This window comes from Heteronotia binoei, chromosome 9 (assembly GCF_032191835.1).
Source record: "Heteronotia binoei isolate CCM8104 ecotype False Entrance Well chromosome 9, APGP_CSIRO_Hbin_v1, whole genome shotgun sequence".
Lineage (NCBI taxonomy): Eukaryota > Metazoa > Chordata > Lepidosauria > Squamata > Gekkonidae > Heteronotia > Heteronotia binoei.
In genome coordinates this window covers 80,773,369-80,791,322 of record NC_083231.1, presented here as the reverse complement: position 1 = coordinate 80,791,322, position 17,954 = coordinate 80,773,369, and the positions used below count along the sequence as shown (strand labels likewise).

Here is a 17,954-nt window from a genome sequence, read left to right as displayed (position 1 = left end):
TTACAGAAGCATGGTTCTCTGCAACAATTCTGCATTTCTCAGTCTCATTTCTTCGGTTATTTAACTTCCCTTAACTTCCATGTGGAATCATCATGCCACAGAAGCACACTTACAGCTTTCCCTCGCAGCACAATAATGCACACCGAGACTAGGGCCGAAGATCTACTGCTCAGAACCTCTAATTCCTCAGATGGGTTTGATTCTCACCACTAAAAGAACTGGGAAAGAGATAGACGTCAAGTAGCTTGGAGCATGTATTACATATCCTGCGGGGGAGGCGGGAGGAACGCTAAATGACATGAATTGGACGTCATGGAGGAGGAAATCAATAAATGCCGGTTGGCTGGTAGACAGGGATAATAACTCCAGCTTGAGACATTCCTAAAGCCTGGGGAGGGAGGTGGGAAAAGGGAGAGGGCATAACCTTAGTTACAGCTCACTTAATCTCCAGTGCATCACTCCGCTGAAGTGAGATCATCTGACTCACCAAATCTTCTGCTGAAATAATTTTAAAGTCTGCTTTATTTTGAATAATCCGTGGACACACAGCCTACGTTGCTCAGGAGCCACACTCTCTCTGCCCCTCAGCAGCAACCCCTGGTGCGCATCTGTCGCGTCACGGACACACGATGTATTTGAACTGAACTGAAGAGACACGCGCGAAAAGGGCGAAGGACCGGCAACATTCCCCCGCCTATCGAGAGCCAGACCTGGAAGGCTGATGATGAGACTAAAATATCGGTTTTTGATTGGTTCCTTCAGAGCTTACCTCACAGCCGAGGCTTCCAATCCCTTACAGTGTGTTCCTTTCCCCTCGTCCAATCAGAGGCCGTCCTCCCTGGTGTCTGAAGTCATCGGGAATTAGCAGGAGCGGCTCGAAGACGGCGGACTAGCTGACCCCTCCTCCCGAGTTAGCTGCCGCGCGCTTCGGCCCAGCAGCAGGAGCGCGAGAGCTCCCTTGTTGTCTTCCTGCTTCTCCTCCTCCGCCCCTCCCCCGCCTTCTCTTGGACGAGTAAGGGCGCGAGCGTGGCTCAAAGCGGGAGGAAGAAAGTTACTCGGAGGGGGGGAAGAAAGGGGGCGGGACTACCGCGGTGGGCGAGGGAAGGAAGGAGCGAGCCTGCCTGAGGCTCAGTCTTAGCTTGACTGACGGAGTCGTGGTCGGGATGGGGTGAAGCGGCTGGCGTGGCAGCAGCGTCGGACCGGAGGTGAGTCTGTTAGGGGAACCTAAAGTGAGGCGACTTGGGTGCCTCTCGCGTCTCCTCAAAGGGGAGGGGAAGGGACTGGTACAGCGCCTGGCCCCTCCGAAAGCCGGTCAGCTGGAGGGGAGGGCTCTTCGCTCTGCTCGCGAACACACCCACTCACAGCCCCTCAGCTAGGAGTCTCCTCTTCGCGGCGGCAGGTGCCTGGGGCGGAATGCGGCGGTTGGTTGGGCTGGCCGCGGCTGCCGGCGGGGAGGACGCGCCAGAGAGTGTCCCGCAGGTGCTGGCTGCTTCTTCCAGTTGGCGGCTTAATTTGGCGCAGCCTGGTGGCGGACTGAGCGAGGGTGGTTGAAGCCAGGCGAAAAGGCGCTTCTTACGATCAACCTCTCCCCCCCCCCCTTCCCGCATGTTGCCCCGAGACCCGTCTGAGGGGCGGCCAACGGGCAGGGAGGCGTGTTGGGAAGCTCCCCTTTCTCCTCTCCCTCCGTTCATATTTTTCCTTGTTGTCGTCTCCTCCTTCAGTCCTTGTTTTCTTCTTAACGCTTTCTCCTCGGCCACTGGCTGCTTCTTGCCGGTTTATTGGCTGTTGAAATGGATTCGCTAATAATCTGTCCCCCCACCCACTGGGCCTTTCGTTTCTCCTCAGTCTTTAATCTGTTGCGTTTAGTGTCGACATGGCATCTGTGGCCCTCATTGTAGGGCAACACAAAATACATTGTCCTTTCGTTTTATGTGTCCCCAGTCGCTAGTAAACAGGCTGCTTCAGGAGGTAGTTCATTAAATAAGGAAGAGAGCAGGAAATAAATGTAGTTAGAGAATCAGGTTTGAGAAACTGCCGGTTTCTTGCCACTGTGTTCTTTTGCATGCAAGTTGTTCAAAATTTGAGGGATGCCAGATTCCTGGGGTTTTGCACATAATATCCAACTGTCAGTGTGTCATTCTCATGTGTGAATAAGGTTTTTACTGTGTAGAGACTTTTACTGCGCTGGCTTCTCAGATATTGATTTAGTTCTTCCAACGCAACAGCATCCTGATGAAGAGCTTTAAAAATTAAATGACTAGACTTTGTGATTAGCTATTTTCCCTTATAAATATTTATATTCTTGTTGAACTAACAAAAAAAGCATCTTTTTGTTTTGAGAGTTTCATAAATTCTAATCTATAAAGTTAATTTTTAACCTAGTTATCTTATTTGTGTTCAAGGGAAGTATACAAGACATACTTTAAACTTTCCTGGAGAACAGGAAGTGTCTACGGGTGTGTGTATATGTGCAGAAGGGTGGATTTCTAGTGCTTGAAGTGTTAAGAGATACCAGAGCTTTTTTTTTTTTTAAGAAATAAACCTTGAGCAATATAACAACAGCAAATACATGGCTTGAGAACCTAGAGTTAACACAAACCTAATATTGAGCAAAAGAGATATTAACCTTCAGTATTCTTATACACCTGTGAAGTTTTAGGAATATTTTTGTAAGTTTAAAGGGTAACCATGTTGGTCTGCAGTAGAACAGTTTGATTCAAGTCTAATACCACCAGAGAGACTATACCAAGATTTTCAGGGCATAAGCTTTCAGAGGGAGCTTTGTCTCTTGAAAGTTTATATCCCCAAAATCTTGTTGGTCTCTGAAGTGCTTACTGGTCTCCAGGGCATTTATTGTGGACAAAGCTCAGCAGGAACTCATTTGCATATTAGATCACACACTCCTGATATCACCATTGTTTCACATAGGGCTTTTTGGTAGATAAAGTTCAGCTGGAATTCATTTGCATATTAGGCCACACCCCCTGACACCAAGCCAGCCGGAACTGCGTTCCTGTGCATTCCTGCTTTTTAAAAAAAGCCCTACTGGCCTCAAGTCTAAGTGTTCCATAACTTTATAACACTGAATTTAGTTCCAGAGGTGGGTGTGTATGTATGTCTGAACTGTGTCATCTTGGAAGGAAATACTTAACTTTTGAGTAAAAATGTTATTCATTGCCTAAGGTTAAATATTCGACATCTTGCATACATAACAGGCTGTCTTATTTCTTGTTCCTGTTATTGTGAACTGAAAAATAACTTTTTTACTGGAAAACTGCTGTTTATTTTCTTGATTGGCCAATAAAAATGACAGTTTATTTTTTCTGAAGGTAGGTGGTTAGCCCTTTTGGGCTGGAGTAAAGAGCAAGTTTTGAGCCTAATATCACCTTGAAGACTAACAAGATTTCCAGGGTATAAGCTATTGAGAATCAAAGCTCTCAGTAATGTCTTGCTGGTCTTTAAGGTGCTATTAGACTTCGTATCTTCTAGCCCTTTAGTTTCTTTGTGAAATTATACTCAGACTTTAATTGCAAATGTTTGTGAATTCTACTTTGGCTATATGGCATTGCATAAATTATATATCAGCATTAAACTCCCCCCCTCCCACATTAATGTGGGTAAGAGAATGCATTTTAAAGGACCTGTTCCTTGGTACATGTTTCAGAATGTTATACAAATTAATAATGGAATAAACAGTATGCTTGTTCCTGCCTTTTACAAGATCTGTTCTTCTCTGTTTTTCTTTTCACATTTATTTTGTGAAACTGTTCTGTAATCAAATGTTCTGTATTTGATTTCAGCCTGAAAGTTTCCTTTTTTGGACAGTTTGAGAAGAAACTGGTATATATCCTTACAAATTATATTAGAAAGTATTTTTCTTGTTTAAAGGCCTGAGGGCATGTTTGATGTTATAAATGCTTTTTGCAGCACTATCTAAACTCATTTGGAACCAAGCCCTACTGGGTTCACTGCTTCCTCCAAAGCCTGCTTAGGATGACATTTATGCAGCTTGAATCTAATGTGTGTTTGCCTAGAATAAGTCCCATTGAATTCAGTGGAATATTCCATATGAGCTTATGCAGAATTGTGTCCTTATTCTTCTGCATTAATGCAATAACAAAGTGGAATAAAGCCATTGTAAAATATTATCTGTATTGATTGATGTAACCAGTCAAATAACATTCTTAGTGTCACTTATGAAAATGCCAATAAGAGTCATAAACATACCAGAGCCATTGTCTTAAGAGAAAATTAGTTCATAGTTTGTGCTGAATGAAGCAGGTTAAACTATTTGGCAGTAATGTTTCCTTTCCTTCTTAAAACTTGGAAGCATTTCAAATGTAGCTATAGAAATATAGGATTCAGTCAGTCTTTCTGGTTATCTGTAAAGTACTTGACCGTATGAGGAGTGAAAACTGTATTCATAAGGACTAGGGAGGCCAAAACTTTGTTTTCATGGGTATGTTCACTTTCTTGAACTTTTGACATCACATGTTCAAGAGACATATCCACAAAAGTGGACACAAAATTTTTGCAGTTCCTAAATCAGTAGTATGTGTCATTAATACCTATCACATGTACAGTTATGCATCATTCTTTTCTTGAAAGCACCGATTGTGTTATGGTTGACTTGATTGTGAAATATCCTTCTATTGAATCTCCCTATTGACTTGATGTGCAATATCCTTTCTTACTGTGTGTGCATGTCTCTGTAAAAACAATTCACAATTTTTCTATCACTTGCTTGTTCATTGTATTTATTGCCCACACTGAACATGTGATTTTCTCTTCAGGAGCAGATCTTATGGATACCTGCTGGTTAAGCCCAGCCACATTTTTCACTCAGTTTCCCTCCTTACTACAGCTCTTGTACCACATGGCTTTTGACCATGCAGGTCCTGTGATCCCCAGCAGTAATCTTGATGGGCAAAGGGGGCCCTGTCCTCTCTCTTCCATCAGTAGGAAAAAACTAGTTAGGTCCAGTCCACTGACGTTTTACTCCATGTAGTGCTCTGTTTTCTAGACTATATACTGAAGCTGTATAAAAAAGTAGATGGATAAGAACTTGGGTTATTTTTAAAAAAGAACAAGTAATGTTTTCAAAAGATTAGCTTGATTCAGAAATTAAAGTATTGTTGGAGATGGGAAAAATGCAGGTGCCTAAAATAGTAGTTGTTGTTTGTACTTGGAATTCAAACTATCTGCAGCACTGAATTCTACATAAATGGAGGAGAAAACATGGGTCATGAATTTGCTTAGAATCAGGTCCCATGAAGTTTGAAAAGTACTTTGTTTGAATTTAGGATTATAGCCTGTAAATTGAGTGAACTCTTTATATGCTGTTTCATCTATTTTTGCTGAAATGGATTTTTGCAAAAATGGATTTTAGTTTCCAGTGTAGGGTGTTAGAACAAGGTCTGATTTAGTCCAGCATCTTGTTTTCTAGGGTGCTTGGTGGATGCTTTGAGAAAGCCCATAAACAGCAGAAGAGCAATTGTGCTCTCCCAGATGATAGCAGGCAAGCAGTGTGACTCAGAGGTAGATGGCGTCTAAACATTAAGGCTTATTAACTGTCGTGATTTATGTCCACCAGTAAATATATCCTCCATTTATATGTCTAATGCCAATCTGCTACCCATTACTACATCTTGTGGCTACTGTATGAAGCACCGTGTGTTTTTGCCAGGCCTGGTTTTATTGCCAATCAGTTTCATTGTGTGATTCTAAATTAAGCATTATTTGTGAAGGAGGAAGAAAACTTCTCTCCCTCCATTTTCCCTTTCCACCTCCAATTTTATAAACATCCGTTGAGTTATCCCTTAATTGTATTTTTTTCTGTTAAAAGGCTTCCAACCAGCTTTATTTCATAGGGAATATGCTTCAGTTTGGTGAAGTGGTTAAGTGTGCGGACTCTTATCTGGGAGAACCGGGTTTGATTCCCCACTCCTCCACTTGCAGCTGCTAGCATGGCCTTGGGTCAGCCATAGCTCTGGCAGAGGTTGCCCTTGAAAGGGCAGCTGCTGTGAGAGCCCTCTCAGCCCCACCTACCTCACAGGGTGTCTGTTGTGGGAGAGGAAGGTAAAGGAGATTGTGAGCCACTCTGAGACTCTTTGGAGTGGAGGGCGGGATATAAATCCAATATCTTCTTCAATTTATTCATCATTGGGAAAACTAAAATACGAGGAAGTAAATTTTGTGTCACCTAGTTCCTGCATTAAAGGAAATGATAGCTTAGGTTTTAAACCTGACTCGTTTGGGTTTCAAATCTACAGTTATCGCAAATAACTGTAGGATCATTCCTGACAGGGCTGGTGCCAGGGTTTTTGTTGCTTCCGGCCCGTGCCTGAAGCGGCAAGGGCAGCAGCAGCCAGTGGCACAGCTCTGAGCATACTCACCGCCACACCACTTCCACTCAGCCATCTTGGGTCTACACTTCCACTTAAACAAGCCTGTCTTTGAGCGCACCTGCTGCCCTGCCATCCCTGGTGCCCCACTGGTACCTGTCCGCAGATAGGCAGAGAGGCAGGCAGCAAGGGCAAGTGCACTGGCAACAGGGAAAGTGGCCAGGTGGTGCCCTAGGTAGCTGCCTACCTGGCCTACTGGGACATGTCAGCCCTGATTCCTGCATGTGGCTCCTAGGCAAACTTGAGAAGAGCTCTTAAATCTGGGATATATATATGAAGGGGTGGAATTCTAGCAGGAGCTCCTTTGCATATTAGGCTGCACCCCACTGATGTAGCCAATCCTCCCAAGAGCTTACAAAAAAGATCCTTGTAAGCTCTTGAAGGATTGGCTAAATCAGGGGTGGGTGACCTAATATGCAAAGGAGCTCCTGCTAGAATTCCACCCCTGTATATATGTAATCTGTTATAATATCAGGCATGCAAAAATAGCATAGAATGCTGTACTAGAATGTCCACAATGCCCTCAAGGGTTTCAGGTACACATACATACTTGTGCAATGTGTGTCGCTCAAGAATGGAGAAAGTAGGGGCTAACGTGGTTGAGCATAGTGGACTGTAGATCAGAAATCCTGTTTTCTGTCATTGTAATTTCTGAGTGGAGGTTCCTTGGGTAGGGATCCCAACTGTCTGAGCAGCCAGTTATTCAAAGGGAGCCTTCACAGCTACACAAATAAGCCAGCAGGATGTTTGTCACCACTGAGACAGACTCAAGCACTGATCTATGTGAAAATGTTGGAAGAGCAGAGAGAATGTATGTGGCATATTCTGGAGGGGGAACTTCTATAGGTACACATTGGGCTTAAATGAGCACAAATGAATAGTTTGAGGTAGATTCTGGGTTCCGTTACAGGACTTGGAATTGAAAAGGGTAAAAAAAACATTTTTGCACAGTTTAGGAAGGAAAGGAAAATTAGATGTCCTCTGAGGGAAGCTTCTTGATTAGTAAAAGGTGTGATTTTGAAAGCTCTTGGGCCCTGGAGTTTTTATCATTCAAGGCAAGGAAAGGCAATCAAATATGGAGTGCTAGAAGTAGAATGCAGCTATCCAGTCTTGTTGTGTGAGGAGAAAATCTTATTAGTTAGAATTGCTGATGTAACTGGAGTATTCTGTTGACTGTAATGTTAATGTAATGGAGCTGTTAAATTTGAATCCAGGAGCACCTTACATCAACAGACTTTTCAGGGAATATGCTTTCAAGAGTCAAAGCTCGTCAAGTATAAGTAGGAATAGAGATCTCTGAGTCTTAATATCCCAGTCAGAAGGTGAGAGGGATGTTGTAAAGAAGGGCATCAGGATGCAGTGGTACAATACACATTGTAAGCTTGGTTAGAGCAGAGGAGAAATTTCTGGGGAAGAAAGATTAGCATGTGTGGTAAGATAGGAACCCTATGTTCCTGTTCAGTCCTGGATTGATTTGTTGTTCTGAACTTCTGAATGAACTCAAATTCATTCAAGTTGTCTGTCTCTAAGGTACTACTAAACTTGAATCTAGTTGTTTTACATTAATGCAGTACAAGCACATTTGTCCAAAGGTACCTAAATTAATTATAAAGGAGCTCTCATTAGTGGTTTAGCTGTTCAGGTACTGGCATTCATTTTCCAGCGAATTGTGGTGAGATTATGATGGAGGTATATCTGATGTTGCCCCCTCTTTGTTGCCTGCCACAAATGGATAAAAAGTCATCTTCTGGGTTGCATGTACATGACAGCTGAACTGGATATAAAGTTAAGCTAGAGAAGGAGAGAGGCCAACAACATGGAGGCATAATGGCAATTTATTAGGGTTATTTCTCTGACATACCTTTTTACCAGTTTACATTATATACTTACTGGCAACCAACTTCATTAAAATTGTCATCACCATTTTTTCTTGTATTAAATTAGCATTGGCATTTATGTCAATTGGTCAGGCATTGTCAGTAGAAAGTATTTTAGCTCATGTTCAAATAATCGATGAAGTCACTGTACAGGTGGGAACTAGTTATTTTATTATGATAACATTTGTTAGCAAGTGGAAGAGTGAGGACTATGTGCCTTTCAACCATGTAGAGTTATGAAAACCGCACTGCATAGCAGAGCCTCTCCTGTTAGCTGTCTGCTGAGAACATGAACAATCAGCAGCAGCAAGAACCATGTAATTTGTATCAGAGTTGTTGATGTTTGAGTAACTTTTGTTAGTTCATTAAAATAATTCATCATTATTTACAAATACAAGTTCAATATTTAACCTGTCAATTGACCATATCCAGGGCTTTTTTGTAGAAAAAGTCTGGCAGGAACTAATTTGCATATTAGACCACACCCCCTGATGCCAAGCCAGCCAGAACTGCGTTCCTGTGCATTCCTGCTCAAACAAAGCCCTAGCCATGTCTGGCTTTGGCTAGTCAGATGCCCAGTTAAAATGGAGACCCTAGTGCCATCTATTTAAAAGTTGAGTTCTCATAATCAAAGCACTGTGAAAGAATCATGTCAAATATTGAGGGGGGTTTTTGAGAAAAAAAAATACCAGCCTGATTTATATGATGGTGGTCAAATACTTGAATTTATTGCTCTTTAGCATAGTTCCATTTCTTTGCATTTCTGCAGAACTGAGTACTCATTCAAAACAGGTCTTAGAAATACGTTGAAACACTCTATGGAAAAATACACACTGTGGCAATTACCCTTATTATATGTACACATTTGTATCCATACTACTTCCATTTAATCAAATATATATCTCAGTTCTTAACATGAGTCCATCTGTGGGTTCTTAAATCCAAAGATTAGAGCCCTAAACAGACAAAGCAGATGTTTCCACAAACCTGAGAAAATCCCCAGGCAGAAAAACCTGACATCTAAATTGAGGGGGGTTAAAAATTGAGAGGGGGTTAAAACTCCCCCAAATAATAAATTAACGCCTGTGGTTTAAAGAAATAAATGCCCTCTCAGTGACTTCTGTGACCCTTACTAAGCAACCACAAAAGCATTTCCAGCCTTCAAGCTTTGATTTCTTTCAGCAAAAGGCTAGGGGAGGGAGCAGGTCCAAGACCCTTTCCAGAGCTGTTTTGGCCTTTTGGGAAGGATTGATTGGGACCAGGCCAACAGCAGCCACAAGGCTACTTGCTGCCTTCTAACAGGTGCAGGACACACCTGTGTCTTTACTGTTTGCTACTGTTCAATAACAGCCACTCTCTAAAAGCCAGTGTGGTGTTGTGGTTTGAGTTTCAGACTAGGATCTGCTTTGAATCCTCACTCTGCAGTGGTGCTCAGTAGGTGACCTTGGGCTAATCACACACTCTCAGCCTAACTTGCTGTAATGTACTCAGTGACGAGACGGGTTGAAGGCAACATACTTTATTAGCGGGTACATCACAAGAGGGAGAATGGTGGGCTGGGTCCCGATTATATACATGCCCTGGAACAACCCTCGGTGAGGCCAGGTCCAATCCTGGTCAGTTAAACTTCCCGCCACAGATCTTGATTGGCGGTGCGTATTAGCGAGCTACATCCGGGGACCAGTGGGGCTCCACTGGTCGCCTCTGTAGCATGCATTGTGTTGTACATAGGGATTAGAATGCAGGACATAACACTTGCTTAGTGGGTTTATCGTGTACCTGAACTGGACCTAGAGGCGGATGGGGAATTAGCTATAAAAGGGGTTCCAGAAAGAAATTGTGAAGATCTTTAAGCCTGTGTATACCAGGGTGGATCCCATTAGAGGAAAGAGAGAAAAAATGATTGTAAACATACACAAAACACAGAGACACACAAATAACTTTAATATATAAAATAAAAAAACTAACATATAGAGAATCCACTAAGCACCTGAAAACTGATTCCTCGAGCACATCTTATTAGAGGGAGAAAGGTGGAAATTGGGAAGTTTCAGGAAGGAGCATACAAACATCAAATCTAGGGCTTGAGAACTGAAGAAGTCCAGGGGTCCAAGCAGTGTAGGTCTTTGGAGCTGGCAAAGCAGAGAGAAACCCTGTGGAGTACTGCAGGGGTTTTTGGAGGGAAGCCAGAGTTCTGAACTGTGGAGATTTAGACTGGAGATCTGAAGAGCAATTTGCTGTAGCTTGGGCTCCTCCTTTTGTGGACAGAAGGTCTGGGGGGGGGGGGGGGGGTTGACTGTCTCAATTTTGGATTGGGTTGAGGTAAGAAGTTTGAAGCTTACTAGTAGATTTAAAATTAACTGCTGCCATAGTTCAGTGGGGAAAATTGGGGTAATTACTTTGATTAGACTATAGTGAGCAACATTTGCATGGGCACAAAGACCTAGGAGAGGCAAAACTGACTAATAAGATTAAGGGTGGAGGGCAACTTAATGCATTCCTTGATTGAGTTGCAGACCTGCCTTGAATGATTGAGTTGTAAACCTTGGAGTTGGCAGACAACTCCAGGAGGGAGAGTGCATTGGGTGATACCTTCAGCATTGAAAAGTTTTTTGTTCTTGGGAAAGGTATGCACAGAGCTGGGGGGGATTAATCAGATAACATTTTAAATTGTAAATTTGCATCCTGAATGGCTTTCTTTGCAACACCCTTCCCACCTTCTAACTGGAATATAAGGGCTCAGGGACCTCCTTGTAGGAGCCTTCACTCTTGGAAGTTTATAGCTCGAAAATCTAAGGTACTACCAGAATAAAATTTAGCTCTGTTGTAATTTAGTATTCCCAAATTATTGGTTTGGTTTTCTGGATATGTTTTGGGTATTTAGTTCCTGTTGATGTTTGTTTGTTGTATTTATTATTACATCACTTGCTGGATCTCTCTTTCCCAAATGTTTAAAATATTATTATGTACTTTTAAGTCCTGTTGTTTCATTGTCAGAGCTCAAAGAGTAAAACTGCTAAGGTCTTGTAAGACATTAAACTTGCACATACTTGTAGACAGTTCTGTAATTATTGGTTCACTAAGTACATGCAGGGTTTTTATTTCTAGACCACCCATGCAACACTGCCTATGAACAGTAAAACAAAGACTTCAACATTTATTTTCTCTAATCTTTATTCAAATGAAATAAGGTGTTTCTGGAATTATAACAAGCAGACAGTGTAAATCAATAGGGCTTCCCCCCCCACACCCCTTAATCTGATTCCAGAGGTACAAAAATATGCAGTTGTCCAGAATACCTAGCAGGGGAACTGGATAAACTTACTGTATAACATCTATTGTAATGTAATCAAGTTGTAGAAAGTGGCACAGGAAGATGCTTTTATAAAAGAAACAGGACTGTTTCCTAAAGAATGGATTAGTCTATTCCAACTGTATTGTTTTTATATTTATGTAACACTGTTTCTCCAATCAGGTACCTAATATGCTATGCTTTCTTTCAGATTGCTGTAGTCATATTATACCTTATTTGATTGATTGCATTGATTTACACGGTGTAATCCACCTCAAATCTCAATGAGAAAGACCAACTATAAATAAATTAATATCAAAAAAGTATTTTTTGAGGCAATTCTGCTGTTTCTTATGTTTTCACTTGTCTCCTGGCCTTACTGCCTATGTGCCATTTTGGTTAAATATGAGAATTGTAAAGATGGCTAAATTAGCAATTGTAAGCATATCACTATAAATTTGTTCATAACTTTAAAATCATTAGTTGTAATAAACTGAACTTGAACCTGCTCATCAGCCCCCAACATATGATCAGATGATGAATTTCATCTTCCCCCAGTCCGTGAAATGCAGAAGAAACCAGACTCTTCAGGAAGTTAGGGAGATTTCTCTTTCCTACCAAGAGCGCAGAAGGGAAAACGCATGATCTGTTCCGTTCTTGCCCTCTTCACCAAGTATGGGAAGGCATTTCCTGCTTATAATTAAAATTGCTGTTGCTTATAGGACAGTAAGTTGGCAGGCAGAAGGATGTTTCTTGTAGGATGTGTCAAGTCTGCAGATTCAATGATGAGTCGATGTAGGTACAAATAAACTATTTTATTGATACTGAGTACTTGTGGCTTAAGCCAAGGCTTGAAAAGACTAAAGGACATATAGTAGATACATTGCATATAAGGTATACTTCAAAGGGATTCCTACAGGTAGGGGAATTGTGCAGAGGACATTCACACATAGATGTTACAAATACATTCTCATGTTGATTAGAGGCCCAGTTGGCCTTGATGCTCTCAGGCTCCTTCCTCTCCCCCGAGCCTGGGCTGAGAAGGCTCAGATAAGACTTTTCACACATCACCATTTCAAAGAAGGAATATTCTCTAAGAGGAGGGGGGAACAGGAGAGGATTTGCTAGCAGCATTTGGTTACACTTTGGTTCTACCCAGCATGCTCTATATTTGAGCCAGAGTTATAGCCAGACTTGACATTCTGCCCCCACTAAGCCGCCTCTACTGCCCTGTTGGAACATCTTTGCTGGAACCTCTTGATCAGATCTGGGGCTGATATGTCTTTCTCAGCCACCCACTCATTTTCGCTTGAGGGGGAATGTTTCTATTTTATCAGATAGTACAAGATCCCCCTTTTGACTTTAGAGTCCAGGATTTCTTGGACTTCGTGGTGATTCTGGTTCCCAATCAGGATAGGTTGTGGGGCTGGTGCTCGAGGGTGCCAGACTGAAGCCCCAGGGTCCCGACGGAGTAAGCTGCAATGAAATACAGGGTGTACTTTACTAAACATCTTTGGCAGCTCCAGCTCTACAGTTACCTGGTTAATAACTGTCATGATTTTGAAATGGTTTGAAAAGACTCCAAAAGGGAGTCTTTTCAAAATGTCAAGTCTGCAGATTCAATGATGAGTCGATGTAGGTACAAAGAAACTATTTTATTGATACTGAGTACTTGTGGCTTAAGCCAAGGCTTGAAAAGACTAAAGGACATACAGTAGATACATTGCATATAAGGTATACTTCAAAGGGATTCCTACGGGTAGGGGAATTGTGCAGAGGACATTTACACATAGATGTTACAAATACATTCTCATGTTGATTAGAGGCCCAGTTGGCCTTGATGCTCTCAGGCTCCTTCCTCTCCCCTGAGCCTGGGCTGAGAAGGCTCAGATAAGATTTTTCACACATCACCATTTCAAAGCAGGAATATTCTCTAAGAGGAGGGGGGAACAAGAGAGGATTTGCTAGCAACATTTGGTTACACTTTGGTTCTACCCAGCATGGTCTATATTTGAGCCAGAGTTATAGCCAGACTTGACAGGATGTGTCACAACATAAATGGATGTTTCCTTTTGGCTGAACATGGATTCTCCCTTTTAATGCTCCTAAACAACTGAGAGGGAAGATTGGCTTGGTTCTTTCAGTTGCTTGGTGATGATAGTTTCAGTGGCCATCATGGATCCCTGCAAGCCACAAGATCTGCTGTTGAAGACCATTGTTTGTAGTGTGTGGGCCTACAACTAGTTCTTTGAGAATTTTGTTTCTAAATGCTCTCTTGGTGAATGTTAATTTATTGGGTTCAGAGAATAAATGTTAACCCTACATCTTTTACCCCACTTGACAATATACCTGTTGTCAAGTGAGGTTAAAGATGTAGGGTTGCCAGCTTCCAAGTGGAGCCTGGAGATCTTCCACTTTTACAAGTGATCTCCAGCTAGCAGAAGTCAGCTCCTCTGTAGAAAATGGCTGATTTGAAGGGTGGACTCCATGACATTGTAACGTGCTGAGGCCCCTCCACTCCCCAAACCCTGCCCTCTCCCAGATCAACCCCCAAAGTCGCCAGATATTTTTCAACATAGGCCTGGCAACCCTATTGGGAAGGATGTGCTTCTGAATCCTGGGATCAGTAATTCCAAATGGCCAGACCATAAGATGGCCTTAGCAAATTAAAATATTAATAATTTCTTGATCTTCAGCAATGTAGTAAGAATATTCAGTTGACATCACAATCAGTTAGGGTGGTAGCTGTATGCACCCATCTGTGTTCCATATTTGCTTTTGAATTTTAGATATATAGTTGACACAAGTATCATTTTGGAATTCTCATTAAGTTTTTTACTTCCTTTTTTTACAGATTCCAAAAGAAGTTTACATGGTGGAATTATTTTTGCAAACTGCACGAAGAAATGTGATTTATTTTCAGAACTGATAAGGAGAACATTAACATGAAAGAGTGACTGTAATATTTGCCAAGAAGTCTATTTTTGCGGTGTATCAGCTATCTTATTTAAAAATACTCTTCTAAAGAATGATTTGCACTAAATGGAAGGAAAACTGAAATGCTTTGAAGACTGTCAACAAGAACTCTGCTCCTGAGGAATATTTTGATTTAATACATTAGAACTGTGAGAGTTTCTTTTTTCAATAATTGGAGATTTAAAAAACAACAAAAACAAAAACTATTCTCAAGCAGAAGTAGGATTGATGTACTGGGACCTGAAGAGCTGCAGCACTATCTGAATGCCCTAGTTCTAAGGCAATTGTCAGAAGTTTTTATTTGCCTTGCTCTGTTCAGAATACTTAAATCTTTAAACCATATATTTGTTTCCTAAATAATGGCGTGGGTAAAGTTCTTGAGAAAACCCGGAGGAAATCTTGGAAAAGGATATCAACCTGGAAGTGTGATGTCTTTGGCTCCTACCAAAGGCTTGTTGAATGAGCCAGGGCAAAATAGCTGCTTTCTTAACAGTGCTGTTCAGGTAAGAAAGAGATTATATTTTTCATATTTTATTTATAATGCAAAAAAATCTAAGTAACATGTTGAAACCCTTTTAATACTATAACACCAGCATTAAAATGGCTTATAATCTGTTAATGGGCCAGAGTTTTCTGTCAGGTACCTTTATATTTTTTGTAATGTTTATATGTAGGTATAGTGAAAATGTTTTTAAAAATTTTACATTCAAGACCTGCTTGAGAATATATGTGGGCAGGACTGCAGCACATATTTTGCTTTTCTCATAAAATAAAGGTTATTGAAACCATATTTGAAAACCTAACAATTGTTTTATCGTATTAATTCAGTTGTCAAGCATTATTATTATTTTAGTATTTATTTTCTAAACCAATAAAAACTTCAAATAACATTAGCACTATCATATCATACAAAAACAAAAGCAAGAGAGCAAAAAAGGTTTAGCCTCTAAATAACCAGAAATCTGTATAAAACATAAAACACTTAATAGACTATTCCAAGGGTGGCCAACGTTAGCTCTCCAGATGTTTTTGCCTACAATTCCCATCAGCCCCAGCCATTGGCCATGCTGGCTGGGACTGATGGGAGTTGTAGGCAAAAAACATCTGCAGAGCTACCATTGGCCACCCCTGGGTCACTATTCTATTCTCAGTGGAAAAGGAGAAAAGGACAAAACAGATTAAGTTCTCAAAACCCCAGAGAACTGGGTCCCCCCTTCCCATAGTTCCTGTTTCTCAAATAACAGGTGAGTGTCTGCTGTTCCATCAGGGGCAACATTCTCTCTAGAGCTTTCTCCTCCTCAATAGTCCTCAGACTTGAGAGGGCAGGGAGGTTAATGCCACCCTAAGTCTTTTTCCTGCCCATCTGTTGCCCTCCCTTGTTGCTTGTTAGCTGGCTAGCGTGTCCTCCCAAGACTGAGTGGCTGTCCTTTATGAGTAAAACTCACATCCCTTATTCTCGCTGTGGCTTGCCCCACCCTCCCAGTTTGATGGACAGGAGCTATTGCAATTAGATGTTGCTGGACTGGCCTCAAGCCACTCAAGGGCTGCCTCACCTTCCCCTGATCACCTGATACCAGTATACTAGGCTCATCAACTGGCTGGGGCAGAGCTGAATTCTGATGTATGTCAGCTGTTGTCAGTTGGGCTGTTCCAACTGGACCTCCACCTTTGGTCTGGGTGCTGGGACTATCTCCAGAAAAAAAATCACTTATAAATTAACAGGGTGTATTAGTACAGATACAGTAGTATTAAGGTTCTCTTTGTAATAAGATCATAGCAAAATCAATTTGAGTGTTGTAATTCACAGTAATATATTTTACTATACTTAATCCATATCTACTCAAAATTTCTAATTATAGACTTTTATTTTATCTTTGAATTCATTATTCTTGTGCATTATGAATACCGCCTGCTTGTCAATACACTTATCCTTACAAAAATCAATTTTGATTTTCTATTATATATTGAACTGCCTGCCTGCCTTTCTTCCCTCCCTCCCTCCATGGAGTGCTTACATGCTAATATTTTTTCCATCTGACTCTCAGCCATTAAAAAGGTTGAGATCAACATTTATATGTTTGCCCTTTGGTACTTTAAAAAGTATGTATCATAGTACGTTTTGAATGCTTTTGGATTGCATCTCTAGGGAAATCTTTGTTGGGATAGATGGCTAGTTTTGGTGATATATACAAATATCTTATGTTTACATGTATTTTGGTACCATATAATGATACACAAATTATGATGATACACAAATTTTGGTACCATATGATGATACACAAATGTATCATTTGTATACCATTGTATTCCTCTGTAACAATAATGTACCATATGAATGACTTACCTGGTGGTTATGGCGTTTTGTGAAACGATTTGTGCTTTGAATGTCCTTAACCAGTGTAGTATACTAACTCAGTTATGTTTTTGTGCTCTTGCTGGGGTTTAATTTTCAATTTTAATTATGTATGTTTTTATTATGTTCTATAAGCCTCCTCAGGAAGGTTTCCTGGAGATATAATCCAAAAACATTGAAAACATACCATGATAAAATCACTAGAAAATACCTTAGTCATATATAACTCTTATTTTCAAATTTGTTTCCAGTATGAGTAGTAATAATTCTAATAACCATTAACAAATTTCATTGGTAAATATCAACAGTCTTCATCAGAAAGTGTAAAAACACCTATGCATTATAACAGTCTATTAATCCTATTGAGTAATGATGTTCCTTCCAATTAAAGTGACTTTGTGCCATATCTCCTCAATAAACATTCTTAAGTTCCAAGTTCTCATTAATCTTTCTTTTAAAAAGAGCAGAAATATTCAACAAACATGAAGGAATCCTTGTAAAGGCACCAATTTTTTATGTGTAGACCAAAGGTGGCCAAACTTGCTTAACGTAAGAGCTACATAGAATGATTCTCAGATGTTTGAGAGCCACAATTATTGAGAGGCACAATTATTTAGAATAATTGGAGACCTTACTACATTGCCTCAAGGCAAACCAAATGTTAGGGAATTAGAGATTGGCTGTGAGGCTTTTGCGAAATATTTTGCAGATAAAATCACGTCGCTCCGCCAAGACCTGCCTATCACATTGGATGCAGTACGGGAACTTGAGGCTCCACGCCTGTCTTCGGGTTTGGAGTTGGGTCGGTTTGACCCGCTCAGCCTGGAGGAAGTCGACGGAATTCTCTCTGTTGCGCGCCCAACAACTTGCGATTTGGACCCTTGCCCCTCCTGGTTGATTAAAGCTTGCCAGAGGGAGCTTAGATGTCCTTTACGGGACATAATAAATAGATCCCTCTCGGAGGGGCGTTTTCCATCACCTCTGAAAGAGGCCTTGGTCCGCCCCCTCCTGAAAAAATGTACAGCAGATCCGGCTGAATTGGCAAATTACCG

The 17,954-nt window shown here is 41.1% G+C and overlaps 1 protein-coding gene across 1 annotated transcript in view; it reads left to right on the top strand.

Annotated features, from left to right (window-relative positions):
• The first annotated feature begins 800 nt into the window (after positions 1-800).
• Positions 801-17,954, top strand: part of USP53 (ubiquitin specific peptidase 53) — a 40,114-nt gene continuing 22,960 nt past the window's right edge. Inside the window, exons 1-2 of the mRNA XM_060246859.1 lie at positions 801-1,205; positions 14,428-15,052. Coding sequence (XP_060102842.1) covers positions 14,909-15,052 — 144 coding nt within the window. The 5' untranslated portion in view covers positions 801-1,205; positions 14,428-14,908. The remainder of the gene's footprint in view (positions 1,206-14,427; positions 15,053-17,954) is intronic.